This window comes from Halichoeres trimaculatus, unplaced genomic scaffold (genome assembly GCF_033239565.1).
Source record: "Halichoeres trimaculatus isolate MK-OKI-2021-1 unplaced genomic scaffold, fHalTri1.1 fHalTri1_scaffold_15, whole genome shotgun sequence".
NCBI classification, from domain to species: domain Eukaryota; kingdom Metazoa; phylum Chordata; class Actinopteri; order Labriformes; family Labridae; genus Halichoeres; species Halichoeres trimaculatus.
Genome location: NW_027437193.1, coordinates 15,478,497 through 15,502,931, shown reverse-complemented (window position 1 = coordinate 15,502,931; position 24,435 = coordinate 15,478,497). Strand labels below are relative to the sequence as shown.

At 43.6% G+C, this 24,435-nt stretch overlaps 1 protein-coding gene across 5 annotated transcripts in view; it reads right to left on the bottom strand.

The window, feature by feature from the left end:
* Positions 1-24,435, bottom strand: part of LOC141804132 (zinc finger protein 521-like) — a 96,159-nt gene that overhangs the window by 68,059 nt on the left and 3,665 nt on the right. For 4 of the 5 annotated variants that reach the window (XM_074688420.1, XM_074688422.1, XM_074688423.1 and 1 more), the window contains 2 exons: positions 20,131-20,187; positions 12,126-12,326 (listed from right to left, as the gene is read on the bottom strand). In XM_074688420.1, coding sequence (XP_074544521.1) covers positions 12,126-12,326; positions 20,131-20,187 — 258 coding nt within the window. The remainder of the gene's footprint in view (positions 1-12,125; positions 12,327-20,130; positions 20,188-24,435) is intronic. The other variant, XM_074688421.1, reaches the window with a different exon arrangement.

Below are 24,435 nucleotides of genomic sequence, written 5' to 3'. Positions count from 1 at the left end.
GGGCTGCGGAGCGCGCTCTCTGGGGACCGCACTTTACCCAGAGCCAGACGTGTCTGGGCAAAATCACTCCACACAAGACAGCAGCAGAATACTGAGGAGCCATGACAGGATGGAAGGAGGGAGGGAGGGAGAAAGATAGAGAAAGAAAGGGAAGCGGCACAGAAAGGAAGGGACAGAAATGGAGGATGATGATCGACAAGAAAAATGGAGCAAGGGTAAAAGACATCAGGGGTAAACACTGGTTTCTGACTGATGTTGCAGTTTACAGTAAGGAAAAAAGGGAGGCTTGCATGTCTCCAGTTGAACCTTCAAAACACAAAAGACAAAAGATCTGAGGCTTGCAGAGGAAAAAAAACAGGACGTGATTGGTGGAAAGGGGCTTGCTGGGATGAGTGGCTCTACCTTGAGAAGCCTGATGCTGCTTGACCAGGTGGGTGGTTGGCTGGGAAATAAATTGCAGAGGAAATTGGTCCAGATTATCAGGGCCACAAAGAGACATGGCCCTTTGGCCACTGTGCAAGGGTGGATAAATGGCTGTATGAGTAAATGAACAGAGGAAGACAAAGTGAGAAGATTGATGGCTGAACAGATGGATGGTTCAGTTGGATTGAGAGTCCAGTTACTGAACAACCTATCCGCCCTTCTGTTCACTCCTGAAAAATAAATGCTTACATTGAAGATGCAGCTTCTGTTTCTAGCAGAATGTAACGCGCCCTCTGACCCTCCCCATCCTAATGAGCGCTCCCTCTCACACACATTTTTACATACACGTTTGCAAACTCATACACATCCACCAAAATGCTCACACGCACAGGCAAACAAACACAAAGCTGTAGCCTGACCTGCTTTTCCTCAACAGGAGGGCAGCTACAACAGGCACCATGCCAGGTAAACATCCTCAAGCCTTGTGCACTCACCGCAGAGGGTAACGCTCAATGCTGGAAACACACTCTAAAATACAAGGAATAGTCAATTATGCTTAGGACTGGGAAGACATTCTTAGAATATATATTCCTTATACATGGCCCTCCTGCTGAATTTACAATTTAAAAAAAAATTAAAAGGACACAACTTTTGCTGAATCCCATATCAAGGTCCCTCCTGAAATACACAGTCATAACACCTCCAAGAGGTGATGATTCCAAAGCATTAAGACTCTCAAAATGAGAGGATTCACCTGCAGACTGCGGTGCATCCTCTTGCACTAACTATCCTCCACACGTAGTACACCCTCAGGCATTCAACCTAGGGCCACAGACAACTCCCCTGTCTGTCTTTCCCCCCTTCCCTTTAGCTGACAGGTTCTTCGACTGCTAAGCTCCAACACGGACCTCTGTGTTTGAGTTGACTGTGCAGAACAATCAAGGGAAAGGAAAGAAAGCAGGAGAAGGAATGATGAAGAGGCGTGAGAGAAGGAGTGCACGCGAAAGAGAGGGGAGAGAGAAACAAGGACATCAACAGCGTGTTCTCACAGAGAGATGACCCCTGGCCATCCCGAGGCATCTGGTTTATCTGGCTGTCTGGGTAAGCCACGCACACACCTAATGACTCCAGCCTGGTCCGTGTCCCACAGGTTTTTTTTATCCCGGATTACGGATGGGGAATGACAATGGGCTGGTAAACTACTGCGCCTCACGTCTAAGAACTCATATCAGACAAGGAGTTGTCCATGATGAAAAGACTGAGGGTGAGTTGAGAGCAAGGTTCAAAGTTACTGAGAAGTTAAGACATTAGTTTCTCAATTATATGTAAAGAATGATGAAGAGTGATGAATTTTGGGGTTGTTCTGATGCCAACAACAGTATCTAAGTCTAGCATCCAATATTAATGCAGTCAATATAATAATGCAACGTATAAACATAACACAAGAAGAAAGGGAATTTATGTTTTGTAGATTATTTCTCTGTTCTAATAAATCTTGGCAATGAATCACTAACTGTTAGAAAGCCTGTTTATTTCCAGTTTTAATGGTGCTACGTTTGTTGGGAACATGAATTTGTGGGATGATCAGCAGAGCTGAATATATGAATTGGGCCTATGAAAAGTTGTCAAAACTTCTCAGCCAATACCAATGAAAGCCTATGGTTTAAAGGTACCAAGAGAGTACAGAGGGTGAGGGTCTCCTTGGAACACCCAATAATGCCTCAACTTGTTTTTGTGGAACACAAACTCATGCTTGCCGCATCAAACGGGCCCTATACAGATCAGTCAAATGTGGAATGCTGTTCTTAGAGCATACTCCTACTGGCCACTGTCCCAGGGACTATGCTCATAGGTGCTCACAGGAAGTGCCAATCAGATGCCAGTCGGGCCTTTGATTGGCATTACCTGGGGGATCAGAAGCTTAAAACAAGGGCAACAGCAGAATAAGCTGTTTGGCATTGGCAAAGAAGATTTAGCTATTTTTTCAGTGGCACATCCCACATACTCAGTTTTGCTGCGTATCCAACAAATATACTTACATACATTCATGCATTCATTTTCTACTGCTTATTCTTTTCAGGGTTGGCGGTGGCTGGAGCCTATCCCAGCTGTCCTAGGGCAAGAGGCTGGCTACACCCTAGACAAAGGATGGGTACTGAATTTATTTATAGGTACGGACCAATTTCCTTCAGTACTTGTTTAGTTAAAATCAAATGGTACCATATCTAGGTACCGAAGTGCATCCTTGTGACAGTGAGGGAGTAGATGAGTACACGATTTTCCATGCTGGACATGAACACAGCATTGCAAGTTTATATATCAAGAAATAAATGTGCTCAATTGAAAAACTTTGTGATAACATAAACACACACAAAAGTATTAAAAAGTAGTACCGCTGAGTACCAATACCAAGTGCCAAAGTACTGGGCATCGGTACTCAGTGGTTCAAATGGGAAAGGTACCTATCCCTCCCTGGACTGGTTGCCAGTCGACTACAGATAGACAATTTTTTACGTGCACACTCACACCCACAGGTAAGGCAAGGCATGTTTCTGGACTGTGGAAGGAAGCCAGAGTATCCAGAGAGAACCCACACATGCACCAGGAGAACATGCAAACTCCAAACGGAGAGGTCCACCTCACCCAAACTGGGATTCGACTGGTGACCTTCCTGTGGGGCAGCAGCACTAACCATTGTGCCACTGTGCAGCCTATGAATGTATACTTTCAATACAAGTAAAAATATAATAATACTCTATTGCTCATAGGTATACATCATAAGTAGCATATATTATCTCAAAGTGAAGGTCAGATATACCCATAACTCTGAGTTGGGAATAATGTTATGGGCCGATGTTAAGATGTTGTTTGGACTCACTGTTTTTCCTCATGTTGCATGGCACTGCAGAGCAGACCTCAATCTACTTCTGTGGTGGAGATTAGTAATCATCTAGGGTCTTCATATTGATGGCCAGGCTCAGCTTGTTTGCATATTTACTGGCCTCAGAGCCCAGTCGCCTGAGGTGAGAAGCAAATTACATTTCTGCTTACCCCCACGCGCACAACTCTCACACACTCTTTCGATTTCTATCCCTCGTTCTATCCCCCCCACCACCTTTTTTTCCTCAACCTTGTTTCTCTTAACATGCTGATCAGTCATCTTGCAGTAAGCATCCTTTGCCTGCCCTGGTTGCATCCGAATAGCAGTCTCATTTGGCTAACATCATCACAGTGTAATCTTGTTGGAGAGAGCAATCAGTTTACTTTGGAATTAGGTATTCCGTTGGCGGGCCCGGAGAGAGGGAAGGCTCACAGGGTTTAAAGGATGCAAACGAAAGCATGCTCTCCAGAATACAGTCTTGAGCCTGATTGGGTGATAACAACCCACACAAGCTCCATGTGAGAGTAATGAATGGCCAATGGGAGGCCTGAATAATAATGCAATTGGATTAAAATCCAATCACACGATGGTTTTGTCTGTTGACTTTGTTTGTGGGGTATGTTCTACAAACCAAGTTCATGATGAGAAAGATGCATCATGCTTTGACTGGGAGCACATAATGCCCTAATATAAAGATTACCACTCTGTTTACCACAGCCCAATCTCTCTTGACTGTCAGTCAGTCCTGCAGGATTTTCTTGATCAGATTTTAAAGAACGTGCATTGCATATGGAATGAGGCTGATAACATGATGAAGAGATAGTAAGAGTTGCACATGCTCTTTGCTGTCTTAAATCCAAGGCTTATTCAGAGAACGGCTACCACAGGTGGTGAGTTACTATTTAATCAGGGAATTTAATGTCTTGGTTTATCACGGGGACATGTACCAAGCTGGCACGCTCTTCAGCCGTACACAAAATCCCAGCCACTCGTTGGGAGGCAATCTCTTAGGAGGGGCTCTCTGATCAAATCGATTGACTCCTCGAGGATGATCGATCAGCCAGGCAGGTTGGAGATGGAATAGATTAGATGACCTTTACATTCTCAGTGGTGTTGGACCCCCTACTGTCCACTACTCTTAACATTAAGAGGACATCTCTATATTACCTGACAGCATGACTTTACTGTCAAACTATTACATTCTGTACCGACACACAATGTTCCCTCTGCCAAAGCACAGTCCAGCTGGTGGCCTTGGAGGCCTTAAACGACACCCATCCTGCCCATAAAACTAAATTTATGAACCCACCTTCCAGTCTGAAAAATGGCAATTAGCACTAAGGAACAAACGCGTTACTTCACATGATATTTGAGAATCTCTGTCCTTGTGTGTGGCTCAACCGTATCCTGAAGTACAGGAGTGGCTCTTTCACAGAGCTCTACAGCAGCCCCCACCCAAACACTACCCCCCTGGCCAACAAAAACAGCCCCTGAGAGGGCTAGAGGAGAGGGGGAAATGTTGAGGCGGCGATAGTGTAGCCCCAAAGTTCCTAAACCACAGTGGCTAGCAGGATGCCGTCACAGCTGGCTCTGCTCCTTCCTGTGGGCCCGCTCCACGGAGCTCGGCCTGCTGGGAGACATAAACCTGTCGGACTGGTCACTCTTTCCACCGCCCTCCTTCCTTTCCTCCCATTACTGGCGAGTTTGGCAAAAGCCATCTAAGGAAAAAGCCCAGTGGGGATCAATGTGCAGTACATTTCCAGGCAGACATAAGCAAAATCCTATGACCTTTTCATTAGGGAGTATCAACATGATTCAAAAACCTCACCATGTTTCTTTTAGCTGTCTGCGAATGAGGTACACGCTGATTAGCGAACTTTTCTTTGTCTCGATGCCATGTTACATCCTGTCGACTCCTGGTGTAAATTATCAGAGGGAAACATGTCACTGAAAGCTCTCTGGCATTTGATATGCTAATACAGCGTGTTGATAACAAACCAAGTGTTTGTTCACGTTACGCTCTTCACACTGATGCTGACAAAATCAAACTAAACTGAGTGAAGGCTCATTTGCTATATAACACACCACACGCCTGGAAAGGTGTAATCACAGTTTTGCAACCTAAGGTAAGGAAAGTTAAGTTTGGTATTTGAATTTTTGGGATGTTACCGTAATATATCATTAACAATGTATCCTATTATTAAAAAGGTGCAAATAAATTAAACTCTCGTATAACTGATTGCACATTAAGGATTCAGCGATTGATTAAAAAAAAACTCTTAAATATGTCAAAGCAGGAGGAAACAGAGCCCTGAATGTCCAGAAAGTTTTTAAAACACATTTTTTCCTTTTCTTTGTGCCTAGTTATGTTTCTCTGTATCTGCTTCATCATTATTCTGGTGAGCAGTCCCACGTTTGAAAGAGAAAAAAGAAAATCATTTGAATTCTGGGGACCCAGAGGAGAGTGAGCAAAACCCAGAGGTAAGATCCAAGCTCACTCTCCGTGCCCTTCCGTTGGCTGCCTACCTGGTAAACATCTCCACAAGCTCCTTGCTTTCAAAACACGTCAACCGTTGCCTATGTACTTTAGACTGGCCGGGCCAAGCAGGAATTGAGACTTTATTTGTTTTTTTTTTGTTGTTTCTTTTTTTTTTTTTTTGTACTTTTTCCTTTCTCTCTTCCGAGCCACCGCACATAACCTGTCTGGCATTAATGATGTTGTTAATAAAATGCGGCTGGTCTGTGGGTGGATTTGCCTGGCAGGCCTGGTGCCTGTCCTTCTCAGAGATAAGCCCACTGCTGGCCTTATCTACCTCCCACAGCCCCACCCAGCAAGGATGTGCACTGGACACACAACCAGTCAACTCATCACTGGCTAATTACCACCTCTGACTGCCTTACAAAGCAGGCCTGGAATCACATTGCTGCGGCTGCTAAGATTGGCTCTTCCCTACCTCGACTCTGTCTCTCTTCACCTCTTTGTTTTTTCCACCAACCCCCTTTCCCCCCAATTTCACATTTTATTCCACCACCTCCAAATGATAAACATTCACATTTCTCATCCGGCTACTTTTCTCCTCAAACCTTTTTTGAAGAATATCCTGGAAGTTCTCAGTTTTCTAGCTGTATTTCCCACCTGTCACTGAGAGGGGGCATAAGCAACAGCTTCATTGTGGGTGGTCAGGTAAATCCCTTCCCTACTTTCCCGTGTATGTCTATGCATTTTGAAAAGGACTAATGTCATTTATGTTACAGTTTCACAGTAAGGGCTTATGCTATTTGTGAGCTGGAGTCGGTTCAGTCTCATAGCTTCAGCAGGGCAGCCGAAGTCACTTGTGCTACAGAGGGAGGGAGCGGTTTCTTTTATTCAATTGTTTTCCACTTCCACAAGCGTGTGCCAAGGGGGAGGAAAGCGCCGGCTTAACACGCTCTGCAATTCAACACGGCCAGACGCAGTCCTATTAAGATTTAATGTGCCATTCTTCTGCTTGTGCCGCTGAAAAAGACTTGCAGGCTGAGGAAGAGAGCGAACAAAGAGCAGGCAGAGCCAGGGCCAGGGAGAGATGAAGAGAGCAAGAGAAACCGAGACAACCACTCCATGGCTGGGGTTTTGTCACACCACTAAAGTCAGTAGTTTCAAAGGGATGCTACATAGTGGAGGGGGAAATAACAACAGTGTCGTTGATATAGTGTTTTCACTCTGTGCTTGTAGTTCTAGGTGAGTACATGAGATTATCTCTGTTTTGTCCACATGTCACCCCTGCTTTTTCTGGCTTTCTACTTAAGAAAGAGGTCAACTGGATGAAGTCACAGCATGTGTTTTTACCTCTCGGGCGATGAATTATGTGTCGTCTAAAATGCAAAGTGTAAGCACGCAGGTGCTGTGAGGGAGCATGTGTGTGTGCATGCGTGCTAATATGTGTCAGTGTGTATGTGTGTTTTAATGCCTGAGCGCATGACTGATTGAGCAGGCAAATACATGGGAGACAGAGAGTGTTAAATAGAGAGGGATGTGTATATAAGGGAGGCAGAGAGCTGCACTGTCACTTCTGCCTTAAACACACAAACACAAGAATAAAACTGTGAAGCCTCTATTCTTATTTTGATTGTTTCTTCTGAAGAAAATGCAGCCCATGTCTGACAAAGACCAATAAATACTTTATACAGTGCATAATGTGTGCGGTGTGAAGCACAGGGGAAAGAGAAAGAGGGCGTCCTCACGAGGGCATATGCTTTGAATTCCTAATGACACTCCTGTTAACGTTACTGGCACTGTCGCACAGAAAGGAAACGCACAGGGATGCTACGCCACAGAGTCAAACATCTACTTTAATACTTCCTTTCTTTCTCTGCCTCTCCTTCTCTTCCTACCTATTTCTCCTCTCCCGTCGACACTCACATAGAACATGCCCCCCACACACAAACGCTTACACACAGGAAAGACTCGAGCCCAATTCTGAGAGCTCGCTCTAGCATGAGGTCTCTTTTCAGTGGCTGTGTTGTGCCAGAAGTAGCTATTCTCCCCTGACCGCCTCTCTTCCTTTCAAAGCCTTGTAATCAGTGTGCTGCTCTTTGTACCAGGATGTCGCAAGACGCCCTGGCAAAAACACAGCAGAATTTCTGATGAACTGCAGTGGCTCAGAGTTCGGCTAATCAGGTCTTGCTCATGTCGTTCTCCTCTTATGAGAGGCCTTTTGAAGAAAATAAAGTCTTTGCAGTTTGGCACATTCTTCTTGGCAGCTAAAAAGCAGCTGTTGGATCAATACGCAAAGTTAGTTAAAAAAAAAAATCCAGCACAAGCAATAGAAGCCTGTTGGAAAGAGTTAGTAAAAAAAAAACATGGCCTGCCAAGGAGCCTGTTCATAGTTGAGGGTATTACTGAATGTTTCCATGCTGCTGACCCAAACACTGGATGTAAATGAATTCAAACACTTCAAATAAACATGTAGTGGTTAGGACTGGAAGGGGGTGAAACGTATATCAGAGGCTCAAAAAAATTTGCCTGGTTCCACGTTGCAAACAGAGATTTCATATTAGAAATTTGTCTAAACTGCTCCTATCATATTACCATCCGCTGTATTGTTGGGGGAGCTTATTGTTTTTCACAGAGTATTAATATTTCATTTGTATTTTTCTCATAAATCTGAAATGTATTTTATTGAAGCTGAGTGCATTTTGCTGTGTCTACAGGGAAGAAGAAATGGGGGAAATCTACATAATATAAATCCATATATGGCCCAGTTATCTCCCTCGCTTTCTCTGTTGCACCCTCTCTGATTGATTCCTTTATCTGAGGGAAGCAGAAGACATGCTCTGTTTGCTCGCACAGTGGCCGGCAGGAAAACAGAGAAAGACACTTATTAAAAAGGTCATCTCACAGAGGGTTAAAATAGCAGGGCACGGATCTCTCTAAGGGGAGCAGCCATGCCCCTCCTCTAGTGAAGGACACAAGAAAAGGTGTTGCTCAAGGGAGCTGGACCCGTAATGAAAGAATGGCCACCAGGCTGACAGCCCATGTGTGCACTGGGCTATTCAAATACCTTCAGAGACACCGAATTGGAGGGCTGACAGTGAAAGAAGGGCTTTGTGAAAATGCAATCTTCTGAATTAAACTCTGAGCAAGAGGTGTTATTTTTATTTACAGTGTGGGCTGGCTAGTAAACACAGGCTGATATGAGCTGAGGAGCAAAGTATTTCTTTGGTGAATAGGTGTAAAGGCATGTTTCTTTGCCCACCACTGCAATCTCATTTCCAACATATGAACATGTCTTGTGCCAACTGAGAACAAAAGTCATACTACAGACAGTGTTTCTCTTTCTTCATGAAGGATCAGCAACAATACAAGGCTGAGCAGACAATGCAGTGAGACAGTGAGACAAAGCATTTGTGAAGTGTTTTTGGAAAGGCCTATGGAATAGCAGTGCCTCCAGCCTCCTGTCTCCTCCCCAGGGCAGCCTAAAGCCCTGTCGGCAGGATGCTGATCCCCACACGGAAACCTGATCCGCAGCCATCCTGGAGCCGGAGGGGGGACAGGGGAGAGCGCTCTCTCTCCCCCCGTGGAGCCCCTCCACTTCTGCTCCAGAGTTAAAGGGGTGCTCTGGGGGAACATTCCTCTAGCCCTGCCCCAGCCAGCCTCCTCTCTCAACTCTCTAGAGGAGCATTCTTCCAGCCCTGCCCTAGCCTTCACTTGGATCTCCAGGGGAGCATTCCTGAAGCCCTGCCCCAGCCCAAGACGGGCTCCCTGGGGACGCATTCCTTCAGCACTCTCTCTCCTTCTCTTACTCTCTCCCCATCTCCCTCTTTCTCCCTCGCTCCCTTTCTCAGACTCTCGCCTTCCTCCGCAGTCCAGCATTAGCGCGATCAATAGCACCGATCGCATCAGGGACACAAGGCAATCCATACCCATGCGCTCCCTTAGCGCACTGCAGTGGTCACGGCTTAAGTGCATGGAAAGGTGTTATACCTCTGCCAGACGGGAGGGAGACAATGGCCGCCATTGATCGCGGTGACATGTAACATCTTTCTCTTTCTTTCTGTCCATCGGGTGTGGTCGACATGCAGCTAGAATCTGTTTAGATTTGATTTAGTCTGTTTAGTCTCATCCCTGCTGTAAAACTGTATATTTTTTTATGTAGAACATAGATGCGAAGTACAACGAGGCCCAGATCATGTGCAGAAGTGGGTTTGCATGGGCAAGCCTGGTTCTGGTAATATAACGTAAACGCTTATGGGATATCAGCTGGTGGAAACGAGCTGTGCTCTGTCAGGGAACAGCAAGCAAATCTCCATATGTGGATTGGTTCCAGTCAAGCTCTGCAATTTGTTTACCAAAAATAAAACATTTGAAATTGTAAAAAATGAAGGGTTTAGCAGGTGCTGGTGCTTGATTAGAAAATGGTTCTAATAAAGGATCCATCTGTGAGTAGAGACTTGATGTAAGGCAGATTAATTGGTCATGGATGTCTACATAATGCCACATAGGAAATCTCCTCCCATATTCCAGAGAATACACAAACAGAGACACACACACACACACACACGCACACACACAGAAAGTACTTAGTATGCCATCTAGAAGTTTCTTTTCTCCCACTGTGTTTGAATACTAATAGAGTGTTTCTGCACAATCACAATACCCTAATGGCAATTAGATTCTTTTGTTTGGTTTCCACAGGGGCTCTTATCCAAACTGCGCTTTTTTCATCATTGAGCAATTAAGAGTTATTTGTCCGTAAGATTGACATTTATAAAAGCTGGGCTTAATTATAGAGAAAATATGGCTGACTCAGTCATGACCACACTATGGTGGTGCAGAGCAGAAAAACATCTGCTCCTGAATCACAAGTCTTATCACATTTTTGACCATTTCCAGAAAAAAACTCAACTAGAAACATATAATGTAAAAAAAGGTGAATTCAAAGAGTCCCCCTTGTGTCTCAATACTGCCTTTGTGTTTTCATTTCTTAGGTTGACAAAACACTGTTGATGACTGTGTATGTGCTCAATGGAAATGGGTGTAACATTTAGAAAAAAAGGGTAACAGGAGGTTCTGCACTTTGTTTCCCTGAAGCCACTGAATGCCTTTGTAGGATGACAGTGATGTGAAAGCAAACCGTGCATTGATTTTCACACCTTTAGCCGACTGAGCGTCACTTTGAATTTGCACATGCATGACCACACCTGAGGCACACATACATGTAAACAAGCACATGCACGGACAGCTTCACAGTGAACATGTATGCATTTCTGCTTAAATTAACACCAATTGGGCTGTGACGGAACACACATGCGTAGGCTTAGAGATACACACACACAAACAGACACACACATGCAGAGTTTGGGAAACCATTTAAAAGTTAATGGAAAATCTTTGCAAAACTTGTGGGAAAACTACCCTATAATTTGTGGCTTGCTGGTTGTGGGTTGCAAAATATGAAATCAAACTGCGCTGAATGTAAACAGGGTAGGAACTACTCAGGCTTTCTCTTGAGCAGTGCTTCGAATTAGCTTTGAAATGATAAACAGTGGCTTTTGTACTACATCAAAAACTGATTCATTACACTTTAGCCTTCTCATGTTCTGTTTCTGAACAAGATAGGAAGAGACAAGGTCTGTGCCCAAACATTTGGAAATGTGTGTCAGATGGTGTTTCTTAATTCAGGCCCATCAGGACGTGTAAAGGAGGACAGCGAGTGCAGGAGAAGCACATGGAAACCTTCAGTTCACATCATTAGTTCTGTCTGCCACCTTGTCAGGGTATTTATAGCCCTATTCATCCATCAACAGGTCAATGACACAGTCTGCCAATGGCATCCTTCTCTTTCACTCCCACTACGTATTACTACTGCAGCTAGCTAGCGCTGGGACAAGTGAAGGGACTTTCCTGGAGCAAGGATTTGTTTCCTGTTGGTGGTTACCTCGCAGCGACGTTCTACACCAAAGTGAAACTTTAAAATAATATCCTGCTGAAGAAGAAATGTTGGACTGAAATAGTCAAGGACACAATGCAAACACTATAATTATCCTACTACAGCCTAAAGTGATCTATTATCAGAACACATGGAGGGAGGCTTATTTGTGTGTCATGTCTGTACTGATGCATATAAATAACATGCACTGTGTGTGTGAGGCCTGTGTGTGTTTTTGTTGTTGGAGATCTACCAAGAAAACTGGTAGTCTGGTGTTGTGCTCCCCTTGGTGCGGTGTACTAACAAACATAGTGTGGCATACTCTCTGGTGAAGGCATAGAGTGAGAGTGGGAGTGGGAGAAGAGCTGAGTGGCAGAGTGGAGGGGAGGCTCGGTGGGCTGAACGTTGTTTACCTGTCAGCTGGCATTGATTAATCTTGTGTTCGGTGAGATCGCTCAGCGACTCGAACACCTGCCGGCAGCTGTCGCAGCTGTGCAGCGCGGGCTCCTCGTCCTCCTCCTCTCCCTCCTCTCCTTCCTCTGGAGAGAGCAGCCTCTTCCTCAGACGCCCGGTCTCACCATCCTCCGCCGCCCTCTCGAGGGCGCACTCTGGATCTGCCGAGCCACAGGAAATGACAGCACCACATAGTCAGAGGGGTGACCCGCACAGTGAGGCACTACAGCTTCCTCTGGGTGACAATAAAATGGATTTCTACAGTCTGGATTTAATAAAAACAATAATAAAAGCTGTAATAAAAATGCAGGTTCAATTTGGGCCTCTGTAACTCAACCACTCATGCCATAACAGAAGTGTTGGGCAGGTGAGGGTGAAGAAATACAGGCACACACAGACAAGGTGGCACAATGCTCTCTCACACACACACAGACACTCACACGAACCCAACACACACATACACACACGCCTCTGTTATTAGAAATGGTTTTACGTTGTGTTTGCCCTGCTTCACCCAAGCAAAACTTCAGTATATGAAACTAGACTGATGGGAATATGTGTAGTTAATAAATCCTGGATTGCAGTTTTGGCTTGACCAAAGAAATATGAAATTCCTTCAGTGAGTGCTGAATTGCATCAGTCAGTGTCTATCAAAGGCGACAGACCTTGCCATATTATCTAGACATCCAGGCCAGATCTGCGGATGTATGGAGTGTAGCACAGTAAGACAGACAAAACCCAGATTGGTGTGTGTTAGGCTGTCGTCACGACACACTTCCCTAAATTATTCAGCCTTGCTCGCAGGCAGCCGCGGGTCGCGCACATCAATATTCTTCAATCCATCTGCAGTTTTGTCTCTTGTTGGCTTTGTGCTGCAGCAGTGCCAGGGGTGGGCGAGTGACTACCCTGAACCCGGACCAGGAATCATCTATCATGGACCAGTCATATCTGGAGTTTGCTTAAATATTCGGACAACAAATCAAAACTTGCGTTATTCATTCAAAGCGAGACCGTAAACATCTTTACTCAGAAGGAAAGCTGGCGCTCACCCGCGTCTTATGAATAGTTAGCATGGCCTGCAGCCCTCTTCCTCCCCCACTGTGACCATTACTCTTCTCAATAAGACTGATTAAAAAGCCATACTTACAATCAAACAATCATGTCACCCTGGTTAAGCCTTACTAGAGGGAGGAGAGCCTTTTCCCTTTACTGGCAGCCATTTTAAGTGTTCCTTCACTTGTCCTGAAACTCCAGAGGGGAACGTTTGGAGAAAGCCTGTTTGTTCGCCTAGCTCACACTTAACAGCGCCTGCGGACAAAAAAACTGTGTGGCACCGGATTTTGCAGGTGTGGGTGTTTATACTGTGGGTGTTCACTCACACACATGAGCAGCCATTTTAAGTTCTCCTTCTTTAGGGTGCTCGGAGAAATTCCTTGAGGAAAAAAGGCGGTCCAGAACTCATCAAGGCCACCCAGGATTTTTCCTTTCCCCCCACTTGCGCCAAGTATTGATGTAACATCACACCCTCCATTGTCCTTCCCTCTTGGCGACTGAGGCTCTCGGAACATGCCCTCTAAAAATATCAGCACTGTGGTCCCCGGTGGGACCATGCAGAACAGAACAGAAGGTGTTTCAAGAAAATGAAAATCCCAACCCAATCCTCACAGATGCAGGCCTTTCTTGCTCTGGGGGAAACACTTCTGACTGAGGCCAAAAGCCACACAATATAGACTTATGATTCATCTACACACACACAGGCACAGAATTCACAATATGCACTGAGATGTGGACACAAATGTCTTTCTCACAGGGTGCCTGTGGAGGAGGTTAAGACTTTGATTTTTTTTTCTTGCTGTGGTCTTTATGAATCATTAATTTCTCTAATATTATCACAGTCCTGTCAGAGAAAGCAACTGATTGCTGTGTTTTATGTTTTAACGTTGGTTAGAACAGTTCAAGGTACTGAATACAGATGCATTTTTCTTTGGGGCATACCAAGTTGTTTATCCCATTTTTTTTTTTAGATGACAAGAAAATGAAATTCCAAGAAATGGATATTTATGAGTTTTATGCATGTGCGACTTGATTCTTCCCTTTCTTGTTTCTCTTGTTTCGGGTGACAAGCCTCAGCTGCGACAGTGAAACCAAGCAGGGTCGTCGCTCTCGGTTGAGCCGAGTGACCTCCGGTGCACCACTGTGATGCAGCGCTAGAAGTGTAAACTGCTACATGTTTGGGGGGTGGCGGTGTTGGTTTGTTGGGGGAGTTGACACGGCAAGGTCACGTCCAACCCTGGGATTAAAGAGCCACGTCAATACTGAGGTTCCTGTGCCTCTGGGCCTCATACAGTAATCCATCAGATCAGGACATCCTCTTCTACCAGTCTCTACAGGCTGGACAGCAGATCAATAGCAGCATGCTTGGAATGGCTGACAATCACATGTGGAATATGAGGTCTAAGGGATGATGCGTGGCATATTGAAATTTTGTTTTCATCACCACATTAATTTTCTTAATCAGCTTGAAAATGTTGATATTGAAGGTAAAGACAGGTGAGATCCATAGTGTGATAAGGTCATCTCAAAGTCAGATAACTGTAGCTTAGACAGATTATCCATGGCAGGATTATAATTACGATTTTTAAGAGTGGATCTCTGATCTTTATGGCACTAGACGCACATTAATACTGTACTAAATGTTAAATTCTGAATGGTGACTGACGTCTTCAGAGGCATGTAATATCTGTCTGAGTCCCCCTCCATCCATCATGCACGCTCTCGTCTCTTATGGTGCCTGGTGACATTTATCATGCCACAACTTTCATCTTGGGACTTAAAGAGTCCCCTGGACCCCCCACCCTTATATTATTGAATATTTCTGCTTTTAAATATTTATAACCTTTTAATTGATATTCTCTTCTCTGCTCCATTAGCCCCACCAGGGACCCAGGGTCCTTAGCAGGGGAGCCCCCACTTGTCCCCCTGCTGTCTGGCCCACACACTGAGACAGGTGGCACTGACCATGGGGAGAAGAGGAGGGGGGTATGATTCTACAGGAATGCTTAGAAGGAAAAAATATGAAGCGTAAAGAATATGGACGACGCACAAACCAAAAGAGTTTGAATCCCAAAAGTTAGACTGAAATCTGAACACTAGACATAATGATATTAACGTAAAATGCCTAGAACGAGGACTACACACCAGTGAGTTGTGGCTGCAAAGCAATCTCTGGAAACCCAACATGCAAAGGGTGTCGTTGTTTTTCCTCAAATATAGCTCAGAAACTGAGAAAAAAGTGTGAAATCACTGAGGGGCATGTTCTTATTTGCCTGTAGATACATTACGTCTCGCATGATCACTCTTTCTTTTTGCAATGAAAGACCTCGGTGTTGAAAAACATCATTACCAGCTCACCCGTCTCCTCATTTCCCCATCATTTCCCAGAGATCCTGATCCAATGATGCCCCCTCCCCGGCAAACCCACCCTGCAACCGCCCACCCCCAAGTTCGAATTAAGAATTTATTTTAACCAGCGAGCAGCTTCTGTCGACACATGTCGGCGGGCCTGATCAAAGGTGAGCGCGCTCCTTTATCAGAGTGAGGGAGGCTGTCAGAAATAGGAGGACATTAAGATTGAATAACCTTCACACGGTTGCCGGCACCTCATTATTTAAAAATCTAAAACTTTTTGCAGAGCACCCGCCATATATAGGTCACACTACATTCTAATGCCACATGTGCCTTCGAGTGTATCCTCCTCTGTGTGGAGGGGATTTGGGGCTCTCCACTCAGACCGTCACATCCACTGATCCCCCATCATTAAAGGATGTCATGATCCAACGACAACCCTGTGAGTTTGACACTTGCCAGATTGTTAACGATTGTCAGGAATTTGCATGGCGGGGGGGGGGCGGTTGTGTTCATATGGTCGGTGCATGTCATTTGTTTTATCTGCTTCAAGTCCCAGAGATTCATAACAAGGACTAATTGCTGCTTAATATTTTGATGCATGATGCATTGAAATTTGAAAGTAGATTAGCAGAGATGTTAATCAAAAGCTAATTCTCTCAAAATGCTAAATGCTTTACGAGCTGAAAAAGATGTGCAGACATACGTTTTGAACCTTGTTCCAGAAAACATGCAGTATATTTATGAAAATTTTACGATGCATGCTACGTTAAAGATAAAAGTAGCACAGAAAGAGAAAAAGGTGCCAGACAATTACTGAGGGAGTGATAACAAACACTTAAAATGCTACATGAAGGAAACAGCACACACACTAACAGGTACACAGATGGCATCATCCACCATTAGAGCGTCTGAATCACAAAATAACAGGAGTATGAGAAGAATGGGAATCAAAGCAGTTGAATGAGAAGCAACATTTGAACATATCAAATGTTCCCTATCTCTCTGTCTCACTGGCTCTCTCACAGGGAGTGATAATATTGAACGGAGCGCCTTGCTATGCCATTAGTGCTGTAAAACATCAAAGGAAATGAATAATAGAGAATATGATTTTCTGAAGTGGTGGAGTGAAAGAGTCCTTTCCTCTTCCTGCTGTACTGAGCCCTGCAGTACATTGATCTGTGGGCAGCCTAAACCTCAGCCAGAGCCTGAATCTCAGACGCCGCACCGCTACGCTATGCTGCTCTACTCTACGCTACGGCACCTCGCCACCCAGACACCCTTTCAGATCTCTGTAACACTTCTATTTTCCTCAGTCCACTCCACAGTGACAGAGCTGACAGTCTCCTGAAAAAAAAAGAAACTGCCTCGATCTGACACAGCCAAGAGCAAAAAAAAAAAAAAGGGGGAAAAGAAAGGGATGTATATATAAGAGAGAAGAAAAAGCACGGAGCATGTGGTTATAATTACACACAGGCAGCGCAGTGGTAAAGCCAAGCTGCAGATCTTAAGCCTGCTCGACACTCTCTGTGTAAAAAAGCACACTGCCTCATTAAATCTCAGATATCATACTGTTCCTGCCCCTCTATACTATGCATAATACTGTCTGTCTTTTAGAGGGCCTCTTTTGTTAGCATTTCTCCTTTGGCTTTGCCACATATCAAACATGAATGAGAAACAGGATGCAGGGCCCACCGAACGCTTGCAGAGTCACAGAAGAGCTCAACTGGGGGTCTACTTATGAGGCTGATCTTGACACCATGTCTGATTAAGCCCTTAGCTTGTCAGGAGTCTAATGGCTATTGTGGCCACGTCTGTCAAAGTGGCAAATGCATGACAAGCAGGTGAGCTTTTCCGCAGCTTTTCAATTTGCCGTTAAAAGGAGCTCGTTTTGGGCAGTAGTTTAATCATAAGGATGAAGTCATGCTACGCAGGGAAACGCTTTAAAAAAGTCGGAAAGTGACAAATTGCCAAACAGCGTGAGGAATCTTTCTGCGTCCTAGAAGTTTGCTGCTCTAAACATCACTTTCCTTATTGACCATTCGTTGAGCTGCATCCTGTGAGGGGGTTAAAAAGTAAATCAGTCAGACGAAGTCAAATGAGGAAAGTGAGAAATTAATTTGTGCGCCCTCCTGATTTCTCCACAGGCAGACATCGATCATGTGGCGGCTGTCTCCCCTCACTCTAGAGATGGAGGTGGTGGAGGGATGGGGAGGAGAGGGGAGATTCGTGTGTCTGAGGGGGTCGTTGTAATCAGGCACACTCATTAGCTCTACTTTGGCTCTGGATGACAGGAGGTCTCTGAGGCAAGTCTGCCTTTTATGCCCAGTCCTTCATCCCCTTGAGCTGGGGTTAGAGGGCTAAGGAGGGGGTTTCTTTCCCCCAGAACCACCCACCATTACCTATCAATACACATTAACACTGCTGTAGATAGATACTGCTCTGCATTTTCTGGAAAAGACCAAACTTATACATATGCATTTAGTGACATATACAGTCAACAAGTAAGGGAGGGGTTCGTAGAAAATGTAAAGAATCGAATGTTTCATCTAAATACAAAATTTAATACCTTTCAATACCTTGTTTACTTCCTACAGATTTTTTTGAACCATTAAGACACTGAGTTGCAAGTGTTTATTAGCAAACTTTCTAACATTTCTTTAGATTTTGATTTAGAGACGTGCTGATGTTGACCACACACATTCCACTTTTATTTCACTTTGTGGATAAAAATAAAACAACATAAAATTTGCAACGAAGAGGCAATCACTGCATGAACTGTTGATGCATTACAAACTGGCATCCACTACATAACCTGGTAAACTGCTATTATTTGATTTTAACATAAACATATGTTATCGGCCTAGCATGAACTCGCCTGAACCAGTCTCTAAATGTAAGGTCTTTCACAGCACTGGGTGCACCCAGCTGTCAGAAAACTTGCATTTTTCCGTTATGACAATAATCCCTGTCTGTACGTTGTAGACATGGCAGCCAGTTTGCTAACCAGATGAGCGTGCATAATGGACGTTTTCAAATTCGCATACTATACTAGCAGTGCCTACTGATTCGACCAAAATGCAGTATGCAGTATGCAGTATGCCAACAAATGTCAGAGTTGTAGTATGAGGAAAACACCCGGATGACGTACTGAATCGGGAAAAATCCACAGTATGCATCGGACCAGTCTGCTTCGCATACTGTTACCCATAATGCAACGCGCCTGGTCTCATATGAGAAGTGAAAATGGCAGAGGGCGGAGCAACAACAACCGGAGTAGCAGAGGAATATAAATGTAAGAGCCATTTCTTTTTTATCTTTAAATCCTCATCATCTCCACCACTGAAAGTCAATATAAAATGCTCTCTCTGGCAATATATTTGCAGATAAGTTACTTGTGGTTTGTTTATTTTGTACATTTTCAATAAAGTTTTTTTTGGGAAAAAAAAGTCAGCTGTAACCAACTTCCGTTTTCTTTGAACTGAGGACCAGCGTAGCATACAACAAAAATTAGCCCCATAAGCAGTATGTAGTAGGCGAATTCGAAAACTGCCTGTGTTTGAGAAGTCAAATGTCCACAAAATATGATGTCATCAATCAAAATCTGCAAGGTTGAGACTTCAGGATTAAGAGGAAGATTTTTGATCAAGATACGCTAAGGCCCACGTTTAAATGAACTAACGCAAACTTTGGTGGATTGAATGTCAATCAGAATAGGACACCTCTCAGTCTGAAAAATGATACCTGCTTTTCTAAAATTAATACCTCTTTAACACTTTTAATGGGCTTAATTTTGGCACTTTTGATTTATCACCTATTAACACTTTTTGAAAGCCCACGGACATCCTGAGGGACCACACTTAAGGACAATGAAAACCTTAAACAGCAACGCAGCAGACAAGCAGATGAGGAGAGCGAGGATCTATGAATGGAGGTCCTATATTTTGCACAGTAACACTCAGACAGGCATGGGTAAATGCTGGACTAATGTGGTAGCTGAGGAGTACCCATGGTCCCCAGCCTGCTGGGCAAAGCCATCCATATCGGGTTTAAAATAACCACGCCTGAGACTTAACCTTTACCTGAGACAAATGAAATGAAAATATACAGTGTGGTGCATCAGGAGCAGGCTTCATTCATAGGGGGCTCTCTGCTAGCATGACCTGAATTACCGCTCTGTTCCTGGAGGGCCACTGTGAGTGGCACGCGCTGAGACAGGACACATTCATCTGGGTAGCTCTATTCTACATCATACAGAGGGTTGGGAAACAAAGAGTTGAAAAAAAAGCAGGAACACACAGAACCACAAGGACGGCTTGAAGCACACCTGTGTGTACGCATGCACACAAACACACAAACAAAGAAAAAGAGCTTCGCCGCTGTGCCCGTCTCTTACAAAAAACACATGCAGCCATGCAGTGTACAGTACAGAAACCTCCAAAAACAGGAAATACATACTTTATAACGTTCTGAAGTGAACAAAGACTTTACAGACACGCACGCACAGACACATGATCCACTTTCCAGCCGAAAATGATGAAATATGAAATGGAGCATTACCGCTTGGAATGGCAGTCTGCCCAGGACTGTGCTGGTCCTCTGTCACATTGTCTTCTACTGCCAGAAAAAGAGAAGGGGGAGAAAAAGAGGGGAAGAAACAGTTAACGGTGAAAAACAAGTTAGACACATTGAGATTTCCTTCTTTTCTATTATTTACTATTGAGATTTTCTGTATGGAAACTCCAAGAGATTTCAACAGCTTTCGACAGCTCAACCTGTGGTTTGGGAATCCGCACAAGCCTTTCATATGTATGAGGTTTGGCAACAAGGCAAACAGCCACCCACGTAAATAACATATTGGACTGGGTAATGACTTGATGAATTATGAAGGTCTCCCATGAAACGTCCTCCCAACATCAACAGTGACCAAGTAAAAACACCTTGATGACTGCATTAGTGAAGAGGATGTGTAGTGCCTCGGATAGCTAAATTAGACCAGAATCAAAGACGCGACTTGTAGATTCCAGTATAAACATAGAGCTCACGAAAGCAGACTTGGATCTACTTAAACGAAAAGAAAACATACATTTATAAAAACACGAGTGTAAATATCCACAGTGCATGTCATAACAACTACAGATGCATAACAGCTACTAAGTGCTTTTGCCCTTTAACAGGATGGCTGACAAAATAGTGACGGCTTGATCTGCACTCATTAGGCGCATGGCAACTAAACCACTTTTGACTTTTTGACAACAGCACCGGCCTTGAAAAACTCGACTTCTGTTTAGTAAAAAGGCAGGCACCTTTTACATTGGAGCCTTTTAAGAACTGGTGAGAGTTCCTTGTGGCATGTCAAGTACAAGAAATGAAATGGATTTTAACAGCGGGAAGAGAACAAAAGAGTCTCCCACCTGTTCCATGTAAAATGAGGGTCTCACTGAGGACTTCTTACGCCTCTGCGTTCCACCCCTGCAGTTGAAATGCATTCTCCATTATGTCTTTTCTTTCTAGCCTTTCATTTTCCTGGGCAAAGAGGAAGGGGGGAGTCTGACAGGACCTCCCAGTAGGGGAGTGTGGCAGTGACTGCCAAAGCAGAAACTGGCGCACTTTTAAAATCGCACAAAATATCCTGTACTTTGCATAATTAAGGCAGGATCCTATGGTGGCAGAAGCCTTTCCCTCAGGGGAGCACAAGTCAGTGTCAAGCAGGGTGTCAAACCTTAGTGAAAAATGAAGAGGAAAGTGTCGAGCTGTTTTTTTTTTTTTTTTTTTTGAAGATGGCAAACGATGGAGCAAGTATGTTTCACTGTTGGGCCTTGTCCAGCCAAAACTAAATTCCCAAGGAAGAGAAGCTTTCATTCAAAAAGTAAAGAATTGCCTCTGCTTAAATACGTTCGAGAATGTCTCTAATCAGAAATATTTCCCTCAGCAACATTTAGAATTAATGCACACAAAAAAATGCAAAACAAACGGTCTTGGGCCTGGTAATTAATTAACAAAATCAATTAAAAGTGATGGAATAGACATAGTTGGACACCATGTAGGTACATCCCTCTGAGCTGCTGAAGAGGGCTGCATCAGCCAACACAGAAACCTTGTCCTGTTAAAGGAGGCCTTAGTGACTGACGCCCTGAGAGTTTAATGAGTTTCTCCAGCACTGTTGAGCGCCTTGCATCTAGGATCATTTAAATGGGCCAGGGATAGGGGGTCCTAATAAATCCCCCATGGTTCTATCAGAGATTGGTGGTGGGAGCCCGAGTTTTTGTTTTGATTACCGTCCCTGTTGGTGAGATGAGGCAGTTCAGGCAGAAAATTCTATTTTACAATGCCATAAGATCTTAAACATTACTGCCGTTTGCAATGATTTGTCACCACTGTGAACTTATTAAAAGTTTTGTCATTTAAAGTAAACAACTTCCATCACAGTGCAAATTCTTTTCTCATTTGCACCTGTCTGCTACATAATTAATAGCTAGCTAGGAGTGATTATAGAGGGTGAGCCGTCAAGTCAGGGCAAACTCCTGTGATGTTTCACGCTAGCTGGACATTTGATCAACAGTCAGAACACAGTGCCAATACAAATAGCTGGACAGTTTTAATTAATACACTCTCAAGCGCATGATCACCTCATAATGACTATAACTTCAAGTGAATGAAACACTGCTACTGCTATCAGTTAATTAATGTTTGACAAGGTACAGTGTATCAGTCAGTCAGTGACAAACTGTAATCATGCTGCTACGTTGTGTTGATACGATACCAAACACACTTGGGACCATTTCAGCAATGCCCCTTTGATTTTTCAAAACGCAGAGCAGGAAAAAAAACATAATCCCACAACAAGTGGCACAGCATTAAAGGCCACTAATTAACACACTGGCCACACACACAAAAAAATGAACGAAGAGTTACTGTCATCATATTGAGAGTGACAATTCCCAAGACAGCAAATTTCCTTTTAAAAGGGGGCGATTTAATTTCCTAAAGATAGCAGAGCAAAAACAAGAAGCAAAAACAAAATGAGTCAAAAAGAGAAAAAAAAGGAAAGGAGTACGAAAACAGAGCAGATTGATCATCGCATGTACAACACATGATACATCACACCCCTGTAAAACTAATGATTCAATAGACATGAATAAGCAAAACATGACAAACTCTCAGCAGCATGGCCTTTTCATAATCCATCAAATGGATTCCTGTTGTGTAAGAGAACACATCGAAGAGTGTGTATCCACACACAAATTGAGTGTGTATAACTACTGTACATTTTTCCGCTTTTATTCCAGGATTGCCACGTATTTGTGTGAGAGTATACTTGTGTGTATGAGTGTCTTGCAGCACTTCTCGAGCATAAAAAAAGCCCTGAGTGTGTTCCTAGATATGCGTGACTCATCTGCTTGGTTACAGCCAGTTTGGACGATACAGTGCCGAACACAATGGCTGTGTAATCCGCCCTGACTGACCGGGAAGGAGACGCTCGCCACAGGGACTACAACTCAATTTAGCTCAGGTCAAGAGGTCAACCCTCCTCAATTAGGGCTGAGAAGGGAGGGAGGAGGACACACACTGCACATGAATAACTTTCTTAATGAGCATTATTTGAACTGGTGATTAGTGTCATAAATAATTTGCAATAGAGGAGCATGTTAATCATGTTGCATAATATTTGTAATCCTTCATACATTACCATGCCCTGAAAATCACGAGAGCATGTATTCAAAAAAGGAACTCCACTTGTAGCCTCATGAAATGTCATGAATCAATAATCCTATTACGGAATTTTTGCAAATTTAGCTTTTAAAAAATATTCATGCATAAAGGAAAAAGAAAAAGAGATTTCTGTAAATAAGCCAAGCGTCTATCATTTTATTTTCAGCAGTGGTATAAATCAATCATTGCCTCTGATTCAGAACTCTTTCTCCATGTGGCACACAATCCATGACAACAAGAGAGACACATGCCATGGAATAAGAAGAGATATCGGCCAGCTCCCGCGACACCCCGTCCAACACACTGAGCTGCATGTCAAGAGCACTGACAGCCGTGCTAATGGGATTTTTCCACGGCTCCATCATAATTTCCTTAATGATAATACTAACCATATTTTTGTGTCACATTAGAAAAGTGTTAATGGGTGTTATGCCACAGATCATTAATTGTGAACAGACTGGAATACTGCAGCTTCCTATAAACTAGGAATGATGTAACTGTTAATAGACAATTAAACGGGGGAGGAAAAAAATAGAGCAGGAGTGAATATGTTTCTGCATTTTAATTGTTCAAATTAAGAAGAAGCTTTTATTACATCTAACATTGTACTTAATGAATACAGTGTGTAATTAAGAGAAAAGAGTTGCTGAGTTTCTGAGTAGGATTTATCGGACAAAAAACTTAAAGCTGCCGTCACACTTTTCGTACTGTACAGGCCTTTGCCTGTGCAGAGTGGCAGGGGGAGTGGTTATTGATCTCTGGGCATCACAGATAGGTTGAATTTTCTTTCTTAAAAGAGAATGGTTTAAGAAAATATTATTCAAAATTTGATTAAAATACAACAGCTCCACTTTATCCTGAAGTTTGGTCAAATTTCAACAGCAGTTTCGTTTAGTTTTCTGACAGGAAGATTATAACATATTTCCTTTATGTCTCAAAACAGACTTCCTCTTCCATCTGTTTTCTAGCAGGCCTTTAAAAATTTCAATCAAAAGCACGTTAGAACAAGCTTAACAAAATTTACTGTGTATTAACTCGTTTAAAAAACTCTGAAAAATCACTCATGTAGCCACAAATTTCAGCTCCCCAAAACATCAAATATTAAAGGTGTACATGACACAGCGCTGATTTCATGACAACTGCTGTACTCGA